Below are 24,968 nucleotides of genomic sequence, written 5' to 3' on the forward strand. Positions count from 1 at the left end.
ACATGGCCACCTCACACAGGCTATACCACCGCTGTTGCTCCTCCTGACACAGGACCCACCAGGTATGCCACATACTGTTTTTTACACACTCACCCACTTTCTTACTACTTTTTATGCCACTTATACCAACCAGCCCCTTACCCTTAGTTCTTACAGGGACTCCATTCCCCATCCGTGCCATTCCGGATCCATGCTATTCTCCTACAAGTGGTACGTGGTATTGTTGTTTTATAATCTCTCCCTGCCCCTTCCCCTACTCCCCCTGGCTATAACAGCTGTTGCGCTGCGTTTTGCTTTTATTGCTTTTATTTCTTTAGTCATTTATTTATATTTCCTCTCCTCACCTTCTCAGGAGCTTATGTGTCCCTCTGGACGTTCGCTCACTCTTCTTTTCTTCTTGAAGGTCAGTTTTGTGATACACTTTGCATGCTATGTGTGTTTACTATTATTTATCGCTACATGTGCTACTTCACATATGGGTACAGTATCATTGTTTTGGTTATATGCCTGATTTAAGATTGTTATCCATCCTCTTTTGCCCACGCCTCCTTGTTCCACAGCGGTACATCATGATCATTGATAATCTGCTTTAGGGCTAGTCTTGTAAGACATTTTTTGTACAAATTTTGTACATCTCTGTAGATATTTTGGTTGTTTTTGTAAATCTTGTATATATTGTATATATCTGATTGTGTTGTTTATTTAGTATAGTGTAACTATACATGTACAATTTTGCTTTGTTTGATATTATTTCTAATATTTTGTCTTTTTTGCATTTTTTCAGTGAGGTTTGACAAAGGCCTATATGGTCGAAACGTTACCTCAGCTACTATCTGTATCACTGTGGTGTTCCTATTAAAAGACTCTTCACATTCATAATGCAAATATACAAATTGAGTGCGGTTGTTTTCTTCAATTTTTTACAAACTGTAGTGAAACACTTGGTGGATCAAAGTTCTCACCACACATCTAGATAAGTTCCTTAGGGGGTCTACTTTCCAAAATGGTGTCACTTGTGGGGGGTTTCAATGTTTAGGCACATCAGGGGCACTCCAAACGCAACATGGCGTCCCATCTGAATTCCAGTCAATTTTGCATTGAAAAGTCAAATGGCGCTCCTTCGCTTCCGAGCTCTGCCATGTGCCCAAACAGTGGTTTACCCCCACATATGGGGTATCGGCGTACTCAGGACAAATTGTACAACAACTTTTGGGGTCCATTTTCTCCTGTTACCCTTGGTAAAATAAAAAATTGGAGCTGAAGTAAATTTTGTGTGTAAAAAAGTTAAATGTTCATTTTTATTTAAACATTCCAAAAATTCCTGTGAAACACCTAAAGGGTTAATATCTTTAATGTTTTGAGCACCTTGAGGGGTGCAGTTTTTAGAATGGTGTCGCACTTGGGTATTTTCTATCATATAGACCCCTCAAAATGACTTCAAATGAGAAGTGGTCCCTTAAAAAATTGGTGTTGTAAAAATGAGAAATTGCTGGTCAAATTTTAACCCTTATAACTCCCTAACAAAAAAAAAATGTTGGTTCCAAAATTGTGCTGATGTAAAGTAGACATGTGGGAAATGTTACTTATTAAGTATTTTGTGTGACATATCTCTGATTTAATTGTATAAAAATTCAAAGTTGGAAAATTGCAAAATTTTCACCAAATTTCCGTTTTTTTCACAAATAAACGCAGGTAATATCAAAGAAATGTTACCACTATCATGAAGTACAATATGTCACGAGAAAACAATGTCAGAATCACCGGGATCCGTTGAAGCGTTCCAGAGTTATAACCTCATAAAGGGACAGTGGTCAGAATTGTAAAAATTGGCCTGGCCATTAACGTGCAAACCACCCTTGGGGGTAAAGGGGTTAATCATAGACCTGAGACAGGGACAAGGGGTCATCCTCTACGTCTGGAGGAAAGAAGGTTTAAGCATAATAACAGACGCGGATTCTTTACTGTAAGAGCAGTGAGACTATGGAACTCTCTGCCGTATGATGTTGTAATGAGCGATTCATTACTTAAATTTAAGAGGGGACTGGATGCCTTTCTTGAAAAGTATAATGTTACAGGTTATATACACTAGATTCCTTGTTAGGGAGTTGATCCAGGGAACTAGTCTGATTGCCGTATTTGGAGTCGGGAAGGAATTTTTTTTCCCCAGTGTGGAGCTTAAGGCCCCGTCTCACTAAGCGATTTACCAACGATCACGACCAGCGATATGACCTGGCCGTGATCGTTGGTAAGTCGCTGTGTGGTCGCTGGGGAGCTGTCACACAGACCGCTCTCCCCAGCGACCAACGATCAGGGGAACGACTTCGGCATCGTTGAAACTGTCTTCAACGATGCCGAAGTCCCCCTGCAGCACCCGGGTAACCAGGGTAAACATCGGGTTACTAAGCGCAGGGCCGCGCTTAGTAACCCGATGTTTACCCTGGTTACCAAAAAAAACAAACACTACATACTCGCCTTTCGGTGTCCAGGTCCCTTGCCGTCTGCTTCCTGCTCTGACTGAGCCGCCGTACAGTGAGAGCAGAGCGCAGCGGTGACGTCACTGCTGTGCTCTCACTTCTCACTGTACGGCCGGGAGTCAGTGAGAGCAGGAAGCAGACGGCAAGGGACCTGACGGACATCAGAAGGCGAGTATGTACTGTTTGTTTTTTTTTACATTTACGCTGGTAACCAGGGTAAACATCGGGTTACTAAGCGCGGCCCTGCGCTTAGTAACCCGATGTTTACCCTGGTTACCAGTGAAGACATCGCTGGATCGGTGTCACACACACCGATTCAGCGATGTCAGCGGGGCCTCAACGACCAAAAAAAGGCCCAGGCCATTCCGACACGACCAGCGATCTCGCAGCAGGGGCCTGATCGCTGGTACGTGTCACACATAGCGAGATCGCTATGGAGGTCGCTGTTGCGTCACAAAACTTGTGACTCAGCAGCGATCTCGCTAGCGATCTCGCTATGTGAGACGGGGCCTTTAAGGCCCCGTCTCACTAAGCGATTTACCAACGATCACGACCAGCGATATGACCTGGCCGTGATCGTTGGTAAGTCGCTGTGTGGTCGCTGGGGAGCTGTCACACAGACCGCTCTCCCCAGCGACCAACGATCAGGGGAACGACTTCGGCATCGTTGAAACTGTCTTCAACGATGCCGAAGTACCCCTGCAGCACCCGGGTAACCAGGGTAAACATCGGGTTACTAAGCGCAGGGCCGCGCTTAGTAACCCGATGTTTTCCCTGGTTACCAAAAAAAACAAACACTACATACTCGCCTTTCGGTGTCCAGGTCCCTTGCCGTCTGCTTCCTGCTCTCACTGATTGCCGCCGTACACTGAGAGCAGAGCGCAGCGGTGACGTCACTGCTGTGCTCTCACTTCTCACTGTACGGCAGTCAGTGAGAGCAGGAAGCAGCCGGCAAGGGACCTGACGGACATCAGAAGGCGAGTAAGTACTGTTTTTTTTTTTTTACATTTACGCTGGTAACCAGGGTAAACATCGGGTTACTAAGCGCGGCCCTGCGCTTAGTAACCCGATGTTTACCCTGGTTACCAGTGAAGACATTGCTGGATCGGTGTCACACACACCGATTCAGCAATGTCAGCGGGGCCTCAACGACCAAAAAAAGGTCCAGGCCATTCCGACACGACCAGCGATCTCGCAGCAGGGGCCTGATCGCTGGTACGTGTCACACATAGCGAGATCGCTATGGAGGTCGCTGTTGCGTCACAAAACTTGTGACTCAGCAGCGATCTCGCTAGCGATCTCGCTATGTGAGACGGGGCCTTTACTCTTTGCCAAATGGTTTTTTTTTTTGCCTTTCTCAGGATCAACATGTTAGGGCGTGTTAGGTTAGGCTATGTGTTGAACTAGATGGACTTAAAAGTCTAACTTCAACCTTAATAACTATGTTACATTCACTTATGATTCTTTTACTATTGATATAGTTGAAGAACAGTTTAGGATTAGTTTTACTCTCCTTAGCAATGTGCTTCTCTGTTTCCTTTTTGGCAGCTTTAATTCGTTTTTTAGATAAAGTATTTCTCCCTATAGTTTTTTAGAGCTTCAACGGTGCCATCCTGCTATAGAAGTTTAAATGCTTTCTTTTTACTGTCATTTGCCCCTCTTACATCTTTGTTTAGCCACACTGAGTTTTTCCTATTTCTTGTCCTTTTATTCCCACAAAGTATAAACCACTTAGGGTATGTGCAGACGTCAGGATTTCTTGCAGAAATTTCCTGAAGAAAACCGGAAATTTTCTGCAAGAAATCCGCACATTTTTTTTTTGCGTTTTTTTCCCGTTTTTTTTCGCTTTTTTTAGCATTTTGCAAGCGTAATTAGCCTGCAGAATGCTAAAGTTTTCCAAGCGATCTGTAGCATCGCTTGGAAAACTGATTGACAGGTTGGTCACACTTGTTAAACATAGTGTTTGACAAGTGTGACCAACTTTTTACTATAGATGCAGCCTATGCAGCATCAATAGTAAAAGATAGAATGTTTAAAAATAATAAAAAAAAATAAAAAAATGGTTATACTCACCTGCAGACAGCCGATCTCCTCAGCGGCTTCCGTTCCTATAGATGGTGTGTGCAGGACCTTCGATGACGTCGCGGTCACGTGACCGCGACGACATCGCAGGTCCTTCACACACACACACCATCTATAGGAACAGAAGCGCTGAGAGGCGGGAAGACTCCGGGGGCCATCGAAGGTGAGTATATGACTATTTTTTATTTTAATTCTTTTTTTTTTTGACCAATTATGGTGCCCAGTCCGTGGAGGAGAGTCTCCTCTCCTCCACCCTGGGTACCAATCGCACATGATCTGCTTACTTCCCGCATGGTGTGCACAGCCCCGTGCAGAAAGTAAGCAGATCAATGCATTCCTAGGTGTGCGGAATCCCCACAATTCCGCAAATTTAATGAACATGTTTCTTTTTTTCCGCGATGCGATTTTTTTCGCGGGAAAAAATGCAACATTTGCACAAAAAATGCAGAATACACTGAAAATAATGGGAGGCATATGTAAGCTTTTTTTCGCATTTTTATCACGTTTTTATAGCGAAAAACGCGAAAAATACTGAACGTGTGCACATGGCCTTACAGTGCCTATTTAGGATGTTCTTAAACATTTCGCATTTATTATCTGTATTCTTCTTTCTGAGGACATTGTCCCAGTCAACCAGATTAAGGGCATCTCTAAGTGGGTCAAACTTTGCATTCCTAAAGTTCAGTGTTTTTGTGACTCCCTGACAAGTCCCCCTAGCAAAAGACAAGTGAAACTGTACAGTATTGTACAATATTGTATTTTTGTAAAATATTGCTTAGTGTGCAAAAGTAGCACAGCAGAAAAAAAACTTTATAAATCTGGTATTGCTGTAATGTAACTGACCCAAAGAATATATCGAAAATGGACAATCAATACCTAAAACATAACTTTAAGGCTGTGTACACACGTTCCGGATTTTATTTTATAGCGAAAAAAAACGCGATAAAACCGCAAAAAAACCCACTCGCATTAAGCATCCTATTAAAAGAATGCAATCCGCATTTTGTATGCACATGCTGCGGTTTTATTCCTGAGCGGAAACGCATTCCGGAGAAAAACGCAGCATGTTCATTAATTTGCGGAATCGTGGGGATTCCGCACAAATAGGAATGCATTGATCCGCTTACTTTCCGCATGTGGCTATGCCCATCATGCGGGAAGTAAGCGGATCATGTGCGGATGGTACCCAGGGTGGAGGAGAGGAGACTCGCCTCCAGGCTCTTTGGAACCATATAATTGTTTAAAAAAAGAATTAAAATAAAAAATCGTGATATACTCACCTTCTGATGGCCCCCGGAGTCCTCTCGTCTCTCAGCGGGGCACGCGGCGCCTTCCGTTCCCAGGGTTGCGGTGTGCGAAAGACCTGGGATGACGTCACAGTAACGTGACCGTGACGTCATCCCAGGTCCTTCGCACACCGCATCCCTGGGAACGGCAGCCGCCGAGTGCAAAGCTGAGGAGATCGGGGGCCGTCGGAAGGTGAGAATAACCATTTTTTTAAAATTATTTTTAACATTAGATCTTTTTACTATTGATGCTGCATAGGCAGCGTGAAGAGCAAAAAGTTGGTCACACTTGTCAAACACTATGTTTGACAAGTGTGACCAACCTGTCAATCAGTTTTCCAAGCGATGCTTCAGATCGCTTGGAAAAAGCTAGAATTCTGAAAGCTAATTACGCTTGCAAAACGCTAGTGTTTAGCGGGAATACGCATGCCAATTCTGCAGGCGATATACCCGCGGCAGGAGTTGCAGAATTACCGCGGAAATTTCCGCGGCAATTCTGCAACGTGTGCACTTAGCCTTAATGTTATAATAAAATTTAATTAGCCACCAAAAATTGTGTACAGTCTATCCACTTTTATTTTACATTAGCAGATACAAATAGGTAACTAGACACTGAAAAAAAAACGGGAAGTGATGAATTTTACACTAAGGCCCCCAGTGAAATCTAAAATTGTATATTGCACTAGAGCCCTATATCAAAACCTTAAATTTCCCAACAAAGGGTTAGTATGGATAATATAGAATCTAATCTTCGCTGGGTTAATACATCAGCCCACCAGACAAAATGGATTAGATAAATTACACACTAGCCCACTAATTTATCAAATATCAAATTACATAGCGTGCATCATATATCGCCATATAATGCTGACTTCAGTGTCACAGACTAGACACTAAGAAAGGGCTCAACATACACTGATGTCACAGGAATGAGGCTATATTCACTTTGCATACATCATTCCTACTGTGCCTATGCTGCCATATATTAGTCTCTGAACAACAGCAAACACACAGCTAATAAAGTATTCTGCTCATATTCTGCTCATTCATATCTGGGTGGATGTTAGCGGGGTTTATTATTGTTCATTCCATTTTCCCCATACACATATCCCTTCCACTCATTAGCCACGCTGTCCCCAATCATCATATTGGGGAAAGCGTTATTATGGAACGTGCCAGACCAACATTTGTGACCTAATCAGTTAGTACATCGCCGCGACGCGCTTCATCCAGAATCCATCTACTGGACACATCAGGAGGCTATTATTCATATAGTATCACATATAACGGAGAATATCTGGCTATGATATGAGCCACACGTGGCGGCACAAACGCCTGACACAGATAACTCTCCACCCCCCTCCTGACGTGCACACACATCAGCCAATCCCCAGCCCTCTACCATTTGGCCAATGGAGGAAAGCCATGTAACATGACGATGCCATTACGTCGGGAGAGGGGCAGTCGTCGCCTAGTAACTATGAAAACAAATGGAATTGCATCAGAGAACCAAAGGTATGGGCAGATGAATTCCATACATAGAAACCATCTGATCACAGTGTATATATTTAGGGTTCTGCAGGACGGGGAGTATCTGTTCTTATTAGCACCATATATAGATGCCCCTCCTATATAACCACGGAGCAAACAGCTGATTGATTGCATTATTTTAAAGGGAAGTGCACTTTCTAAAATTGGGTCAATTTTGGTATTTTTCTGCTGTCCTGGCACCTTTGTGGCTCTGCAAATGATGATCATAAACTGTTCCAGCAACATTTGTGCTCCAAAAGACAAAAAGCGCTCCTTCCTACTAAGCCCTGCTATATGGTCTAAGGCCATGTGCACACGTTCAGGATTTTTCGCGTTTTTTCGCTATAAAAACGTGATAAAAACACTAACCTATGCCTCCTATTATTTACAGTGTATTCCGCATTTTTTGTGCAAATGTTGCGATTTTTTCCGCGAAAAAAATCGCATCGCGGAAAAAAAAAGCAACATGTTTATTAAAAATGCGGAATTGCGGGGATTCCGCACACCTAGGAGTGCATTGATCTGCTTACTTCCCGCACGGGCTGTGCACACCATGCGGGAAGTAAGCAGATTATGTGCGGTTGGTACCCAGGGTGGAGGAGAGGAGACTCTCCTCCACGGACTGGGCACCATATAATTGGTAAAAAAAAAAAGAATTAAAATAAAATATAGTCATATACTCACCTTCGATGTCCCCGGAGTGTTCCCGCCTCTCACCGCTGCCGCTTCTGTTCCTATAGATGGTGTGGTTCAGGACCTGCGATGACGTCACTGTCTTGTGATTGGTCACGTGACCGCTCATGTGACCGCTCGCGACCAATCACAAGCCGTGACGTCACCGAAGGTCCTGAACCACACCGGCATCTATAGGAACGGAGGCTGCAGAGGGTGAGTATAACCATTTTTTTTTATTATTTTTAAACATTCTTTTACTATAGATGCTGCATAAGCAGCATCTATAGTAAAAAGTTGGTCACACTTGTCAAACAGTATGTTTGACAAGTGTGACCAACCTGTCAGTCAGTTTTCCAAGCGATGCTACAGATCGCTTGGAAAACTTTAGCATTCTGCAAGCTAATTACGCTTGCAAAATGCTAAAAAAAACCGCGAAAAAAACAGAAAAAAAACGCCAAAAAAAAATGCGGATTTCTTGCAGAAAATTTCCGGTTTTCTTCAGGAAATTTCTTCAAGAAATCCGGACGTGTGCACATACCCTAACAGTAATTTCTGAGGACATACGGCGCACCTCAAGGGAGAAATTGTGCAATAAATTGTGGGGTCTAGTTTCACCTATAAACCTCTCTGTAATTAAAAAAATTGCAGCTAATATAAAAATTACATTTTTACCAGTACAATGTTATTTTTCAAAGTCACAATGTTATACATTTCTATAAGGTACCTATGGCACAATATCCCTAGATGAATTCTAATAAGGGGGTCACTTTGGGGGATTCTGCTGCTCTGGCACCTCAATTATTACCTAATGGCAACCACAATCTACTCAAACAGAATCCGTCTTCTAAAAGTTAAAAGGGTGGTCTGAAGGCTTAGCATTTTTCACTATCCGCTTTTGTCCCATAATCTAAACTATTTTCTAATATACTTGCTTTAAAAACTCTTCACCATTCCCTAACTATACTATCTAGCTGCTTTTGTATTTTTTCCCCATTTCCAGTCTGATGACAATTTGTTTGAGCATCCCCATTGCATGCTGGGAAACTCAAACAAAGCATCATAAGGTGGCAGAGTGTGTGTCACTGCCACCTGCCCGTAAGGAAGCATCATCAGTGCCGCTCCTTTCAGGGGCTGGTCCCTGCTCTGTACAGTGACACCACTCTGCTGCCAGCTTATTACTACTCGGCTAAGCAGAACGGAAACACTGCGCTCATGGCACGGGGCGCTGGGGGAGACACTATGAAGCTTCGTTTCAGAGAGGGGGCAGGGGCTATGACAATGACCGCAGCCTCTGCCCCCTAATGAAGCTTTGTTTGAGTATCACAGCATGCACTGGGGATACTCCAAGGAACAGTCTTCAGATAGGAAGTAGAGAAAAAAATACAAAAGTAGTTAGATAGTGTAGATGGGGAACAGTAGAAAATTTATTTAAGCAAGGATATTAGAAAACAGCTTAGATTATGGGACTAACTGGATAGGGAAAAATGCTAAGCCTTCGAACCACCTCTAAGTAGCGCTTCTTCTCATCTGATCCCTGCCATGAGATCAAACTGTAGTGTACAACCACATATGGGTATTGCCGCCACGTTAGATAAAAATTCCATAAATTGTCCTGTCCATTTTCTCTTTTTACCCTTTGTGTTAAAGTTAAAGTAACATTTTAGAGGAAAACTCTGACATTTTTAGTTTTCATGGCGCAATGATGTAAAATTCTGTGATGTCTATTGTGGGTTAAAAATGCTTACTACACCTCTAGATAAATTGCTTATGGGGTTTAGTTCGCATGTTTTTGGCAAATGCAACACGGTGTCCACAATTAAATTACAGAAATTAAATAGCACTATTTTCTTTCCGAGTTTTGCCATGTGCCCAAACAATTTTTCACCACATATAGGGTATAACAGCATTCTGGAGAAATGTAATAAATTATCAGGTACATTTTTGCCTATTAACCCTTAAATTCTAAATATAGGCTAAAACAATATTTTAGTGGAAACAATTTAATTCTTTGTTTTTACGTTTAAATATATTATAGTGCCGGGAAAAAAGCTTTACATGTAAAATCATCATGATTTCAGTTCTTAAAAGTGCACACAATGGGGGAGATAATCAAAGACTGTCTAATAGCAAAACAGGCTTAGTTGCCCAAAACAACCAATCAAAGCTCAGCTTTCACTTCTCACACTGCTCTGGAAAAATGAAAGCTGCACTCTTGCTTGCTATGGGAAATTAGGACAGTTTTACTATTAAGTTTTGTCATCTCCCCCAACGGGTCAGAAGCAGCTTAAAATTGAAGAGAAATCCCAGGTTTTTTCTCTGCTAGAGAAGACGGATTGGTGATTGCTGTAGCTAGAGATCTCGGAGTGTCAAAAGAGACATCAGCTCTGCATTCACTGTCTACCCCTGGTCATTCCCAGCCTGACCCCTAATAGTCCATGAGCCAAGAACCAAATTTGACGATATCGGTACCAAGCGGAGTGACTAATTCTCTTTGGTATTTTTAGGTAGATGCATGTCTGTAGTTTATTTTTTGATATGATAGCCCTTACATATACGTAGCTTATTAACCCCTTCAGCCCTAGGCCTATTTGTACCCAAGTGCCTAAGCCAATCTGACCTGTGCCACTTCATGGGCTAATAACTTTGGAACGCTTTCACCTATCCAAGCCATTCTGAGATTGTTTTCTCGTGACATATTGTACTTCACGTCAGTGCTAAATGGGAGTCAATATATTTTACCTTTCTATATAAAAAAATGCTAAATATTCGGAAATTTTGGAAAAATCGGCAATTTTTTAACTTTGAAATTCTCTGCTTTTTACAAAAATACTGATACCCCCCATAATAGTTATTAATTTACACTCCCCACATGTTTACTTCATATTGGCATCATTTTGAAAATGAAACCTTATTGTTTTACGACGTAATAGGGCTTATAGTTTTATGCGCAATTTTTCACATTTACAGCAAAACCCACTTTTCAAAGGACCAAGTCACTTCTGAAGTCACTTTAAGGGGCTTACATAACAGAAACCACCCATAAATTACCCCATTTTGCAAACTACACCCCTCAAGCTGTTCAAAACTCATTTTTAAAAACTGTTAACCCTTTAGGTGTTCCACAGGAATTTTAGCATGAGCCAAGAACCAAATATGACGATATCGGTACCACCCGGAGTGACTAGATGTAGTATTTGTAACAAAATTTAATCCAAGTTATGTAAATACACACTGAACATGTCATGTGCATATATATATATATATATATATATATATATATATATATATATATATATATATATATATATATATATATATATATATGTTACTCCATAATATCTTCAACATCGGACTCTGAATCTGACTGTTGTTCTACTGGCTCGTCTTCAGTACCCTTGTTCTGGCATGTCTGTAATCTGCACATGTCTGTGCACTTCAGGCCATTGCTGAGGCAAGTACACTGAGGAAGTTCACATGACCGCACACACTTGCAGGACAGTAGCTGTATAATAGCTTCTGGTGCTGGTGCCCCTTGCATCCACTTGACAACAAGCTTTCCGTCGTTATCTATCATCCAACCGCAGTCTGTTGGGTTTGCAACCCATGGCTGGCTCTGCAGACTTCTCCTCCAGATCGCAGCCTGGTAGTTTGCACGCAGTGCATGCATGAAAAGGCAGTCCTGGCAAGGAGGGAGTTGACTTGACTCTACCACTCCACGTCTGGCACAGAACAGCTGATAACGGAGCCTGTTTACCTCAGTTGTTTGGGTAGTTGGCAGGTACATGTGGCAGGTGATTTCCTGTAACTTCTCAAAAAGTTCGGTAGACACTTCCCATGAACGACCAACTTCCTGAAAGGCATCCTGGTATGTCTTGTTCATCTTCAACTGCTTGAGTGTCGTCATCTTCCCACGGCCAGCGAATGCACTGACGGTGTCACAGCCTGTAAATGCATGCATACCAATCAATGAATCACATACGCTGCCTCCCAATGTTCGGCTCAGAGTGGTGATATCCAGGAATCTTGTCCGGTTCTGTGTACCGCATTTCTGGAACAGGTGGGATGGGATTTTGTGGCACATGCCCAGACACAGGACCATGACATCAGTATCCTCCGAAGTGATGATGACCGACTTGTAACCAGATTCTGCTGCATGAAGAGCATGGAGAAGGAGGCGTGTGTCTGCTTCTTCTTGATTTGACTTAAGGTCAGCAGCCTCTTCCCACTGTTCTTTGGTGATCTTAAAGCAGAGCTGCTCACATGTGACATACAGCTCCTTCTCCTCAAGCTTCTCCCTGTGGTGTTTCGCCTTCCATTCTTCTACCAGAAACTTTATGAGACTTGCCTTGTTGGAGGAACTACTTAGAAGCTTTTTCCACTGCTGGATGTTGTGCCCATGTTGAATGTTCTTGAAATGGATCCCTGTGCCTTCATATCTGTTGACTCTTTCTGTATCTTTGATGGATGTCTCCTTGTAGACGTCAAAGACAATATCAATGCGCTTGCTCTTAGCACCCTCATGGATAGCGCGACTCATTGCTGTGCCTGCTAGCTGGCCAAATGTTGCATTGTTTCCCTTCAGTTTCTGAACCAGGCTCATCCCATCAATGATGGTTGCAGAGGGCTCGGGGATCACTTCTGCAGGACGAGCATTCCTCTCCAACTCCCTTGCGAGGGCAGCCTTGTTGGTCTTGCGGATAGACCCATCACCATTGGCAAGTGCCCATGGCAATGGACCCAGGGGATGAGTCAAGACATCACTCATTTGTAGCTTTCTGTTCTCAGCTACAAGTATCATCTGGCCAAATAGGTTTCTGTCAGCCTTCAAAATTACCTCCTTGCCAAGACCTTGTCTGCGTGTCTTCATTTGGATGTTAGAGAACGTTTTAAGTTTGTTCTTCGTCATCTTGTCATGAAACAATGTAGTTGGCTTATCGGTACCCAAACGCTCATCCTTGAATGTTTGATATGCATCCTCTCCTATACTGTATGCCCCTTGAAGGTCTTTGGCTACATCTGGTGGTGCTACAGTCGCTGTTGACAAACTGATAAGTTCACCATTATGCTCTTTGTTGAAGGGGTTCACCCAACCTGTCTCCAGCAGTTGAACGAAAGATTGGACATCGGCTTCATCTCTTCTAATCCTAGACACCTGTAGGTCTGAATGGCTGAAGTCAGTATATTGTTGGCCTACCAGGGCCCTCAGCTGCCTCAAGTACATACTGCGGTACTCTGATGTCAGGTAGAACCTGGAAACAGCTCCAACTTTGAGGCTGAAGCCTTTTGTGCCCCCTGGTGTCTGGGTGTCTTTGTTGATTGTCTCTTCAATGGTCTGGTCCACAGGAATTCGTCCAAAAGGATTCTTGCTACCGATCTGGACCGAAAAGCCACCTTGCATGAAGTATTCATGGACCTCTGGGTGTTCTATGGGCAGCCGAGACATTGTGGCATAGTAATAGGTTAGGTATCGGGCATAGTTGACCTTGTCATAGGCAAAACACCATGGTATCATCTGTCGGATTGCTCCTAGGTGAAGCATCCAGTTGCCTTCTCTTGAAGCTCGAACCAGGGCCAGCATGGTCTCGACCATGTCCAAGTATGACATCCAGAATGCTGAGAGTTGTTCATTTCTGAGGGTCTCAAGATAAACTTGAAAGAGCTTCAGGGTAAGTGTGCAAGATTCATTATCCAAGAGCTTTTCGAAGGATCCCTGCGACACACTGATGCGAAAGTTTGTGATGTTCTTCAGTGTTTCATCCAGATGGTGAAGGTCCCTTGCATGGTTTTCTTCTAGCCATGGAAGGAAGTTTTTCCATGCAAGCCTCATAAGTGCTTCATAGACCAGCTTGTGTAGTCTCACTGCTCTGTTGTACCTCCGGCCGTCCATCACTCCAGACACTGATCCTTCAGCGATTACACCGGATTCAACACACAGATCTCTAAGGCCTGCATCCTGAAATCTGTTCCCTATGATAGAGAGGAGATTACAGATTGTGTGGAAGACACCCATTCTAATTATAATGTTCTTGAACTTCTCCTGTTTCCAGATAACCTCGGCAGCTTTGGCATAGAGTGCTTGATCAAACACACACACAATTCTGTTAAGCTTCAGGGTCTGCATGATGGCATGTGTTTGCTCCAAGACTTCATTCACAGTGGACATGGCTGTTGCAGGAGCATTGATAGTGGGCAGGTAGCTTACAGTGTCCTGGGCCACTACAATGTCGCTGCGGATTTTTATGTTGAACCCAGTCCAACTGCTGGTGGTCTGATCCTCATGGTCTGACATTCTAGCCAGAAGCCAGATATGGTTTTTGGTTTTTGAATCCTGGACCTCCTTGGTAGTGTTAACATTCGAAGTCTCAATCCTGGGTGGCTCTCCCCGCTGCCCAACATTGTATATCGGTAGCATTAATTCTGTCAGAGTTATGCTTCTTTTCTTCGACTTGGTTACATCTGGCAGGACTTTCTTTGTCACAGAGCATGCAACATTGGACTGAACAGCAATGCCATTGACTCTATGAGATGTACCTGCTCCACTTAGTGTCTCCTCAAGTCTGTCAATGTTATCCCAGGCCAGGGTTGTGAACACACCTGGGTAGATACTTGCTGGCATTGGGATGTCATCCTTTGAACATTCCAACTTCTGGATACAAAGGGCTGTATCGATCTCCTCAGCCATTGAATATGACACACAGTGGCCAAGACGATTCAGAGTTCGAATCAGTTCTGTATTGCCGGTCAAAGACTTAACTGCAAAGGATAGCAGTACGTGCTTTGGTGGCTTTGTCTTTCCATTGGTAACAGCAAAAACCAAGTCACTGCCGAAGGATGTGGCAAGACGTTGAGCTCTTTCACAGGTAGTTTGGCACTCACAATCTCCTGTAAGCAGGGTTTGCAGGAATTGAGTGACTAATGCAGGAACGACATTCTGATCTGTATTGGGAGGCCATGGCTGACTCACATCTTGCTTCTTGATCTCATTCCTTAGCTGCATTGCTGCTTTGGTTACGATATCTCCAGAGTTAGCAGCTCTTGCTTCTTGCAGATCTTTTGTCATGCTGTGTACTTGCCGGACAAGGTCGTCCATTGATAGGCTACATGGATAGACTAGAAGCTTACCTTTCTCATCTGAGAGAAAGCGGAGTGATTCCCCAATCTCTGTTTCAAGTTTTCGTCGAACATGTTTCTTTGTCGATGGTTTCAGTTGGATGATACCACGGGATATCATTAATCTCTCAAGCCTAGATGTGAGGTTTATCATAGGCAGTACTTCTGGGTTTGGGAACAATTTAGTCCTTATATACAAGAAGAGTTCTTCAAGGGCCTCTTTCTCTGCCTCTTCGTAGCGTACTTCCTCGCTTTCGACCTGATTTTCAGCTGCACTAGACCTACAGGCCACTTGGGAATCATCTTTTGTGAATAGTTTGTAGCACGACTTGTGGTAGTGCCCCTCTGCAGCAACAAGGTCTCTGCTAAGTAAACCAAGTATTCTCTGTGTGCCTTTCCTTATCGCTGCTCTGCGGATCGTCTCATCTGCTCGTAGCTCAACACACTGGACAATTGGCTCCCTTGTTTGTTTTCCTTTTAGGTACTTGCTTGACTTCTCACAGAAGATACATACTTTGGCATACACCCTGCTATCACTGGGGGCACCCCTCGGTAGCTTCCTCATGGAGATTTTGCTTGCTGTTTCGACATTGACACCCTTGCCAAGGATAGAATCCAGTGACTTCTTCATTGTAAAGATACTACGACATTTACGGTGATATTGTATGTGTGGTATTTCTCCTTCTTCAAGGCCCTTAGCTGCTACCAGGACTGATTCATGCTGCCTGATCTCTGCAGCCCTAAGCAATGTTTTCCAGGAGTCCAAATCCTTAAGGGACGCCAGATCATCGCTGTCATCATTAGAGCAGTGTATGATACAGTCGATCCGTGATTTCTTCCTTGCTGGTACTTCCATCATGCCGTTAGATAGTCAGTAAACACCTGCAAACACAAAGAAAAACATTAAAATTTTATTTACCGTATTTCCTGGCGTATAAGACGACTTTTTAGCCATGAAAAACATGGCTCCAAGAGGGCGGTTGTCTTATACGCCGAATACAGCCGCCGGGGGGAAAGGCCGCCGCGCAGGGAAGGAGGAGGCAGGGGCCCACCTTCATGAGGCGCTCGTTCTTAGAGCTGGGAGCGCTGGTGCTAGGTGACTGTTCCCCCTCTCTCCACAAGTTCCTTACCAGCAGCAGCACACAGTACAGGACTACAGGACCTGTGGTGATGTCACGGCCATGTGATCAGTCACAAGCCTGGGAGGTGTCAGCCTCTACAGAGGGAGATAGGAGCTCTGCAGAGAAGACCGGAGAGTCCTGTTCAGCACAGAACGTGTATGTGTCAGTGTGTGTGCGTGTGTTGGGGCACCTCAGGGTGTCTTCAAATGTGACATAGCCCCCTAGATTTCTTCCAGTAAAATTTGCACTCCAAAAGTCATTTGGCGCTCCTTCCCTTCCGAGGCCTGCCGTTCCCCAATACTGCAGTGTACGACAACATATCGGGTGTTGTTGTGTTCGGGAGAGATTGGTGAACAAATAGTGGGGTGCATTTTTTGCTGGTACACCTCTTAAAAATAAAAAAATGAGCCTAAAATGACACCTTCATGTAAAAAATGCACTTTTTCCATTTTCTCAACCAAGTGTTTCCAACTACTGTGAAACACTGGTTGGGTCAAAGTGGTCACTATACCCCCTAAAAGATTCCTTGGGGGTGTAGTTTCCAAAATAGGGTCACTTTTTGGGGTTTCCACTGTGGGGGTACCTCAGGCAGCCTTCAAATGTGACATGGCCCCCTAGATTTCTTCCAGTGAATCCGCCACCCAAAAACCACATAGCGCTCCTTCCGTGTTGAGCTGTGCTGTGTGCCCATACTTTAGTTTACGAGTACATGTGGGGTGTTTCTATAAACTGCAGAATTAGGGTAACCAAGTTTGGGTTTGCCGTTAACCCTTGCTAGGTTGCAGGTAAAATTGGATTACAATGTAATATCTGGAAAAAAAATGAAATTTTGAAATTTCGCCTTCATTCTGCTAAAATTCCTGTGGAACACCTAAAGGGTTAACAGTTTTTAAAAATGAGTTTTGAACAGCTTGAGGGGTGTAGTTTGCAAAATGGGGTAATTTATGGGTGGTTTCTGTTATGTAAGCCCCTTAAAGTGACTTCAGAAGTGACTTGGTCCTTTGAAAAGTGGGTTTTGCTGTAAATGTGAAAAATTGCGCATAAAACTATAAGCCCTATTACGTCGTAAAACAATAAGGTTTCATTTTCAAAATGATGCCAATATGAAGTAAACATGTGGGGAGTGTAAATTAATAACTATTATGGGGGGTATCAGTATTTTTGTAAAAAGCAGAGAATTTCAAAGTTAAAAAATTGCCGATTTTTCCAAAATTTCCGAATATTTAGCATTTTTTTATATAGAAAGGTAAAATATATTGACTCCCATTTAGCACTGACGTGAAGTACAATATGTCACGAGAAAACAATCTCAGAATGACTTGGATAGGTGAAAGCGTTCCAAAGTTATTAGCCCATGAAGTGGCACAGGTCAGATTGGCTTAGGCACTTGGGTACAAATAGGCCTAGGGCTGAAGGGGTTAATAAGCTACGTATATGTAAGGGCTATCATATCAAAAAATAAACTACAGACATGCATCTACCTAAAAATACCAAAGAAAATTAGTCACTCCGGGTGGTACCGATATCTGGCCCGGCTCATGGACTATAACAAAGCTTTCTCCTCTGTCCTCTCCTGCGTCTAAGCTGTAACGTAATAAAATAATACAGTAATATCTAACAATCATGGATTATTTGGTAAATATAGACCCCACACTTTTAGACCACAGGCTGAACAGATCTGAATTGGAGATTTTCGAATCGAGACTGTAATAGTTTTATTTTTTAAAATATGATCCAAGCTTGAATTTTGGTACAGATGTGACTAGGAGCATAGCAGGTACATATACAGTTTTTGAAATCTTGAAATTAAACGCTTTTTTCGGAAATGTGCTATAAAATTTTGCGTTTGCGTTCGCATGGATAAAATATTATCAAAGATACTCTTGTGACACATCTGTACAATTCTGAGTAGAATGGTGTTAATTTTGTTTCTCTATCTTTTTTCTAGCCTGAGTTATGAGGAGAAATGTAAAGGCAGGCAACACCAAAATTTGCACTTTTTCCGGACTTTGAAAATCAATTAAAAAAAAAAAAATTCTAGAATTTTTCTTCACATTTTACATTCTCTGACACACTATTACCAAATAACAAAATCTCAAGAGATTTAAAAAATATAGAGGTAAAAATCATTGGTTCACTTGACATGGAATGGCCCTGAACTGAAAAACAAGTCCCCTACTATACCTCCAGAATGTCGCAACTAGGACAATTAGTCACCGCCTGCAGAAGGACCGAGGCCTACCAAGTCGTCATGCTGCAGACCCCTGCTCACAGTAACAATGAAGAAGAAACGGCTTGCTTTTTGTACGAAATATCGATATTGAACATCTGAAAAGTGGATTTCTGTGAGGCTTAGAGATGAGAGAACTTTTAGGTTGAACAGGGAAGGCTCAAAGATTGTGTGTGTAGTCTGAGTACCGCATCACGGTATGACCCGAAATATACAGTTAAAGACTGTTAAACACGTTGTGATGGTGTGGGGTGGGGTGCAGTCAGTGGAAGCACGGGGCAGGGCAGGTTTGCACTTCCTTCCCAAGAATGTAAGTATGAAAGCAAGCAGTTATATTAATGTTTTGGAAGAACATTTGGTTTCATTTTTGGGTCATTCATCAGTGTGATTACTTTATGCATGATAGAGCTCCTGACCACAAAGCCAAGGCCGTGACAAAGTTTATCAATGACCATAACATTAACATTTTCGAGTGGCCAAGTAATTCCCCTGACCTTAACCCCATAAAATATGCCTGGAATTTAATGAAAAACAAGGTTCACGTGACACGACCTGGCAACATCAATGATCTAAAGGAGGCACGGAAGACACTCTGGGTAACCATGGACTCCACATACTTCACAAGCCTCGCTGAATCCATGCCTAAATGACTGCAGATAGTGATAAAATTTAATGGTGATATGATAAAATACTAATTGTAACAAAATATCCACAATAAAACACTTGAATGTTAAAATGTTGTGGTTTTGTTGAACTTGTAAAGATATTTTTATTTGCCGGCACTGTGTAGTTTTGTCAATCACCTGTGTGATAATAAATGAAAAAAAATACTCCCCTTACCTACATGATCTTCTTGAGTGGTCTAATTACCAAAATGGGGTCATTTGCGGGCGATTTCTGCTGTTTTGCCAAGTCAGGTGCTCGGCAAATGCAACACGGTATTCACAATCTATTCCAGCCAAAGATTCATTCCAAAGATTCACTCCAAAAATCAAATAAGGCTCTTTCCGTTCCGAGTCCTGTCATCTGCCCAAGCAGCAGCTTTTACCACGACTGGGATATCATCACATATGGGAGAAACTGCGTAATAAATTATGGGGTCCTTTTTCTCCCATTACAAAATTACAAAGTTGGGGCTAAAACAATATTTACCGTATATACGGTACTCGTGTATAAGCAGAGTTTTTCAGCACATCATTTTGAGACATGCATACTATGACAGGGAAGGCATGCAGACAGGGACGGGGGAGCCATGCATACAACAGGGGGAGCCACCCAGAGCAGGACAGGGGAACCATGCATACCAGGACAGGGATGAGGCGACAATACATACCCGGCTTATACTCGAGTCAATAAGCTTACCCAGTTTTCCGTGGCAAAAGTAGGTGCCTCGGCTTATACTCGGATCGGCTTATACTCTAGTATATACGTAAAAAGCGTAATTTTTGTTTTCACATCCAAATTATAAAACGTTCTGTGAAGCACCTGTGGGTTCTCAATGCTCAACACACCCCTAGATGAATTCCTTGTGTGGTCTAGTTTCCAAAATGGTGTCATTTGTAGAGGGAAGGGTCTCCTGTTTTGACAGGTCAGGGGCTCTGCACATGCGAAATGTCATCCATAATCTGTTCAACCCATATTTGCACTAGAAAAATCAATTAGCGCTCTCTCCATTCCAAATCCTGCCACGAGCCCAAACAGCAGTTTTTGACCATATATGGGATATTGCCACGTTCGGGAGAAATTGTGTAACAAATTATCGGGCCGATTTTCTGTTACCCTTGTGAAAATTACTAACTTGAAGGGAAAATAACATTTTACTAGAAAAAAAAATATTTTTTCATTATAACAACCAAATGTTCTAAAGCTCTGTGAAGCACCTGTGACTGCTAAACACATGCTTAGATTAATTCATTGAGGAGTTTCGTTTCCAACATGAATTTAATTGTGTGGGTTTCTGCTGTTTTGGTACCTCAGGGGAACTGCAAACGAGTCATGATGTCGGCAATTTATTTTAGCCAAATTACTCTCCACATACGAAATAGCGCTTCTTCCCTCCTTAGCCCTGCTGTGTAAAAACAGCAGTTTTTTACCTCATATGGGACATCACCATGTTTGGTAGATTTTGAGTAATACATTTTACGGTCCATTTTTTCCTATTCCTTGAGAAAATGAAAAATTTGCAGTTAAAGCATTATTTTAGTGGAAAATATATTTCTTTTAATACACTACCTTAATTCCTGGGTAGCATCTGAAGGGCTAACAAATTTCCCAACAGCAGTTTTGTAAAATAGTATCACTTCTGGGGCTTTCCAATATATAGGCCACCTAAAGTTCTGTCAAACCTGAATAAATCCGTAAAAAATTGGACTTGCATCCATGAATAAACATGATAAATCGCTGCTAAATTTCAACCCTTCTAACATCGAGACAAAATAAAAGGAAGATTGAAAATGATGCCGACGTAGACATATGGCAAATGTTAGTTTTTAACTATTTTGTGTGAGGATGATCTGGTTTAAATGGGTGGTCCAAGGTCAACGTTTCCGCCTACATTACAATATATTTAGTGCCACAATTTAAAATATTTTGTAATAGACTTGGATTTAAAATTCCCTATCCCTCCATAACTACACTAACTTTTTTTGTTTTTTTACTTCCTTTTTTATGATGCTTTGTTTGCTACAATTACCTGCCTGTTAGTGCTTAGGCTCATTTTTTTTCTATAATGTCCCAGATACCCCCTTTAAGTGATCCTTAATAGAATAGATTTTGTAAATTTTGTTGGAAAGATTAAAAATTGCTGATAAAATTTTACCATTCCACATTTCTAATAAAAAAGGTTTTAAAAAAAATGTATACTGATGTAAAGTAGACATCTGGAAAGTATTACTTTTTTTTATTGGTATTGCTATCTGTGTTAAACGGCATAAAAATTTGAAAATGGACAACTTTTCAAAATTTTCATCAAATTTTTACCAAGAGAGAAGGATATAGCCTGCAGGGAAAAAAAGCAGCAAAAACACAATAACTAAACATAGCCTTACTTGTGCTCTGTTTTACTATCAATAAAAACATTGTTTGACCATAAAAGTAAATTAATTATTATCTTGATATACCTGCTCATTGACTTTAGCAAGTGAAGGTCCATGATGAATTAGTAGACGTACAATGTGGGCATCTCCTTTCCATGCAGCTAGATGCAATGGAAAACATCCTTTACAATCTGCAATGTTGGTGACAGCTTCATTCCTCAGTAGAACTTCTACCACTTCCCTAAAGGAATACAGAGACAAATCATCAATCTACATGCAGCAAAATGTATATAATAGTATTTGGTCAGGCATTAAAGGAGTTGTCCACTATTAGGACAACCTCTCCTTGAACTAAATGTTTGACCCCGATAAAAAAAAAAAAAAAAAAACTATATTCACCTGTCGAGCTGGCGCAGTTCCACGTGGTGCCCGGTGTCCAATCAGTGCTGGCATCACTGTCTCCATCTTGATAGGGATTGAACATGAAGAGGAAGCCAGGAATCAGCTGCAGCCCTGGTTTCCTCTTCATGTTCAAGCCGTGTGATGGTGGAGACAGTGACGCCAGCACTGATTGAGCGCCGGGCACCACGTGTCACAAAACCACAAGACCGCTCCAGGACCGCGACTGCTGACACCACTGGAACAGCAGCAGTAGAAGTATAGGTTTTTTATTTTAATCAGGGGTCAAACATTTCGTTCAAGAAGGGGTTGTTGCTGGCACCATGTTAGGCTAGGTTCAAATTTGCATTCAGGAGTGCTGCGGATGGCTGCGTACTTCCTCCCTTCTTCCTCCCTGAAGCTCCGCCTACTTCTGTATGCGTCCTGCATTTGTCTGCGTACCTATCTTCAACATTGGGTAAGCAGGTACATGCGTTGCACCCAACGTATGATGCGATTTGACGTGAGCGGCGAGCGCACGGAAACGCAAAAGGCAGAGCGTAGGTGGAGCTTCATGGAAAAAGAAGGGAGGAAGTACGCAGCCATCCGCAGCTCTCCTGAATGCAAATGTGAAACCAGCCTTAGAGAGTAGGGGGAGCTAAGCAGATTGATAAATAGTTTTGTAAGAAAATATTCTGTATAAATTGTGTCTTAATCAGTAAATCCTCTGCTTTTTCTTGGATTTTTAGTCCAGTGGGTGGTCCTATTAGTGACTGACAGGTGTCTTTATACAAGTTTGCATAAATATAGATGACAATCACTGATAGGTCAGCCCAATGGACTGAAAAGCCCTAGAAAGAGCAAAGGGTTAAATAATAAAGAAACAGGTTATGTGAAATGTTTTCTTACAAAACTATATACGGATCTGCTCCGCTCATAACATAATGCCTACAGATTAGATTGGTCTTCATTTTCATGGTGACCGGATACCTTTAGGCTATGTGCACACTTTGTGGTGTGCTCTGCGGGTTCTCCCGCAGCGGATTTGATAAATCTGCAGGGCAAAACCGCTGCGGTTATCCCTGCAGATTTATCGCGGTTTGTTCCGCGGTTTCCGCTGCGGGTTTACTCCTATACTATTGATGCTGCATATGCAGCAATATGCAGCATCAATAGTAATGTTAAAAATAATAAAAACTGGTTATATACTCACCCTCTGACGTCTCGATCTCCTCGGCGCTGCACGCGGCGGTACGGATCCAAAGATGCTGTGCCGAGAAGGACCTTCGTGACGTCACGGTCATGTGACCGCCACGTCATCTCAGGCCCTGCTCGCACAGCAACTGAGACGGGACGGCCGCGTGCAGCGCTGAGAGGTGAGTATATCATTATTTTTTTATTTTAATTCTTTTTTTTTTTACCCCAAATATGGTTCCCAGGGCCTGGAGGAGAGTCTCCTCTCCTCCACCACGGGTAGCAACCGCACATTATTTGCTTACTTCCCACATCGTGGGCACAGCCCCATGCGGGAAGTTAGCGGATCATTGCATTTCTATGGGTGCAGAATCGCTGCGATTCTACACAAAGAAGTGACATGCTGCGGGTTGTAAACCGCTGCGTTTCTGCGTGGTTGTTCCCGCAGCATGTGCACAGCGGTTTGCGGTTTCCATAGGGTTTACATGTAAATGTAAACGCTATGGAAACTGCTGCGGACCCGCAGCATCAAAATCGCCGCGGATCCGCGGGAAAACCCGCACAGTGTGCACATAGCCTTAACCACACTGCATCACAGGACATGGTCGTAAATGGTAACATTGTTGCAGTACATCTAGAAATTCCTTACGTGCTTTACTAAATACTTAAAAAAGTGTGAAATTATGTCTTATATTCTAGGTTCTTCAAAGTAGCCACCTTTTGCTTTGATGACTGCTTTGCACACTCTTGGCATTCTCTTGATGAGCTTCAAGAGGTAGTCACCGGGAATGGTTTTCACTTCACAGGTGTGCCATGTCAGGTTTAATAAGTGGGATTTATTGCCTGATAAATGGTGTTGGGACCATCAGTTGTGTTGTGCAGAAGTCTGGTGGATACACAGCTGATAGTCCTACTGAATAGACTGTTAGAATTTGTATTATGGCAAGAAAAAAGCAGCTAAGTAAAGAAAAACGAGTGGCCATCATTACTTTAAGAAAGGAAGGTCAGTCAGTCCGAAAAACTGGGAAAACTTTGAAAGTGTCCCCAAGTGCAGTGGCAAAAACCATCAAGCGCTACAAAGAAACTGGCTCACATGAGGACTGCCCCAGGAAAGGAAGACCAAGAGTCACCTCTGCTTCTGAGGATAAGTTTATACAAGTCACCAGCTTCAGAAATCGCAGGTAAACAGCAGATCAGATTAGAGATAAGGTCAATGTCACACAGAGTTCTAGCAGCAGACACATCACTACAACAACTGTTAAGAGGAGACTTTGTACAGCAGGCCTTCATGGTAAAATAGCTGCTAGGAAACCACTGCTAAGGACAAGCAACAAGCAGAAGAGACTTGTTTGGGCTAAAGAACACAAGGAATGGACATTAAACCACTGGAAACCTGTGCTTTGGTGTGATGAATCCAAATTTGAGATCTTTGATTCCAACCACCGTGTGCAACGCAGAACTGCGCTCTTGAGATCTCCCCAGAGTGGCTCAATGATATTAAGGTCAGGAGTCTGAGATGGACACTCCAGAACCTTCACTTTGTTCTACTGTGGCCAATAACAGGTCGACTTGGCCTTGTGATTTGGATCATTGTCATACTGGAACATCCAAGTACGTCCTATGCGCAACTTCTGAGCTGAGGAGCGTAAAATTGCCTCCAGTATTTGCTGATAACGTGCTGCATTTATCTTTCATTCAACTTTGACCAAGTTTACTGTGCCTTTGTAGCTCACACATCCCCAAAACATCAGTGATCCACCTCCGTGCTTTACAGTAGGAATGGTGCCTTTTATCATAGGCCTTGTTGACCTCTCTCCAAATGTAACGCTTATGGTTGTGGCTAAAAAGTATAA

The 24,968-nt window shown here is 42.7% G+C and overlaps 1 protein-coding gene across 4 annotated transcripts in view; it reads right to left on the minus strand.

The window, feature by feature from the left end:
* The window catches only part of ANKS1A (ankyrin repeat and sterile alpha motif domain containing 1A), a 390,648-nt gene that overhangs the window by 282,907 nt on the left and 82,773 nt on the right, over positions 1–24,968 (minus strand). For all 4 annotated transcript variants that reach the window (XM_077295484.1, XM_077295481.1, XM_077295483.1 and 1 more), the window contains exon 3: positions 21,628–21,784. In XM_077295484.1, coding sequence (XP_077151599.1) covers positions 21,628–21,784 — 157 coding nt within the window. The remainder of the gene's footprint in view (positions 1–21,627; positions 21,785–24,968) is intronic.

The sequence above is a fragment of the Ranitomeya variabilis genome, chromosome 3 (genome assembly GCF_051348905.1).
Source record: "Ranitomeya variabilis isolate aRanVar5 chromosome 3, aRanVar5.hap1, whole genome shotgun sequence".
Lineage (NCBI taxonomy): Eukaryota > Metazoa > Chordata > Amphibia > Anura > Dendrobatidae > Ranitomeya > Ranitomeya variabilis.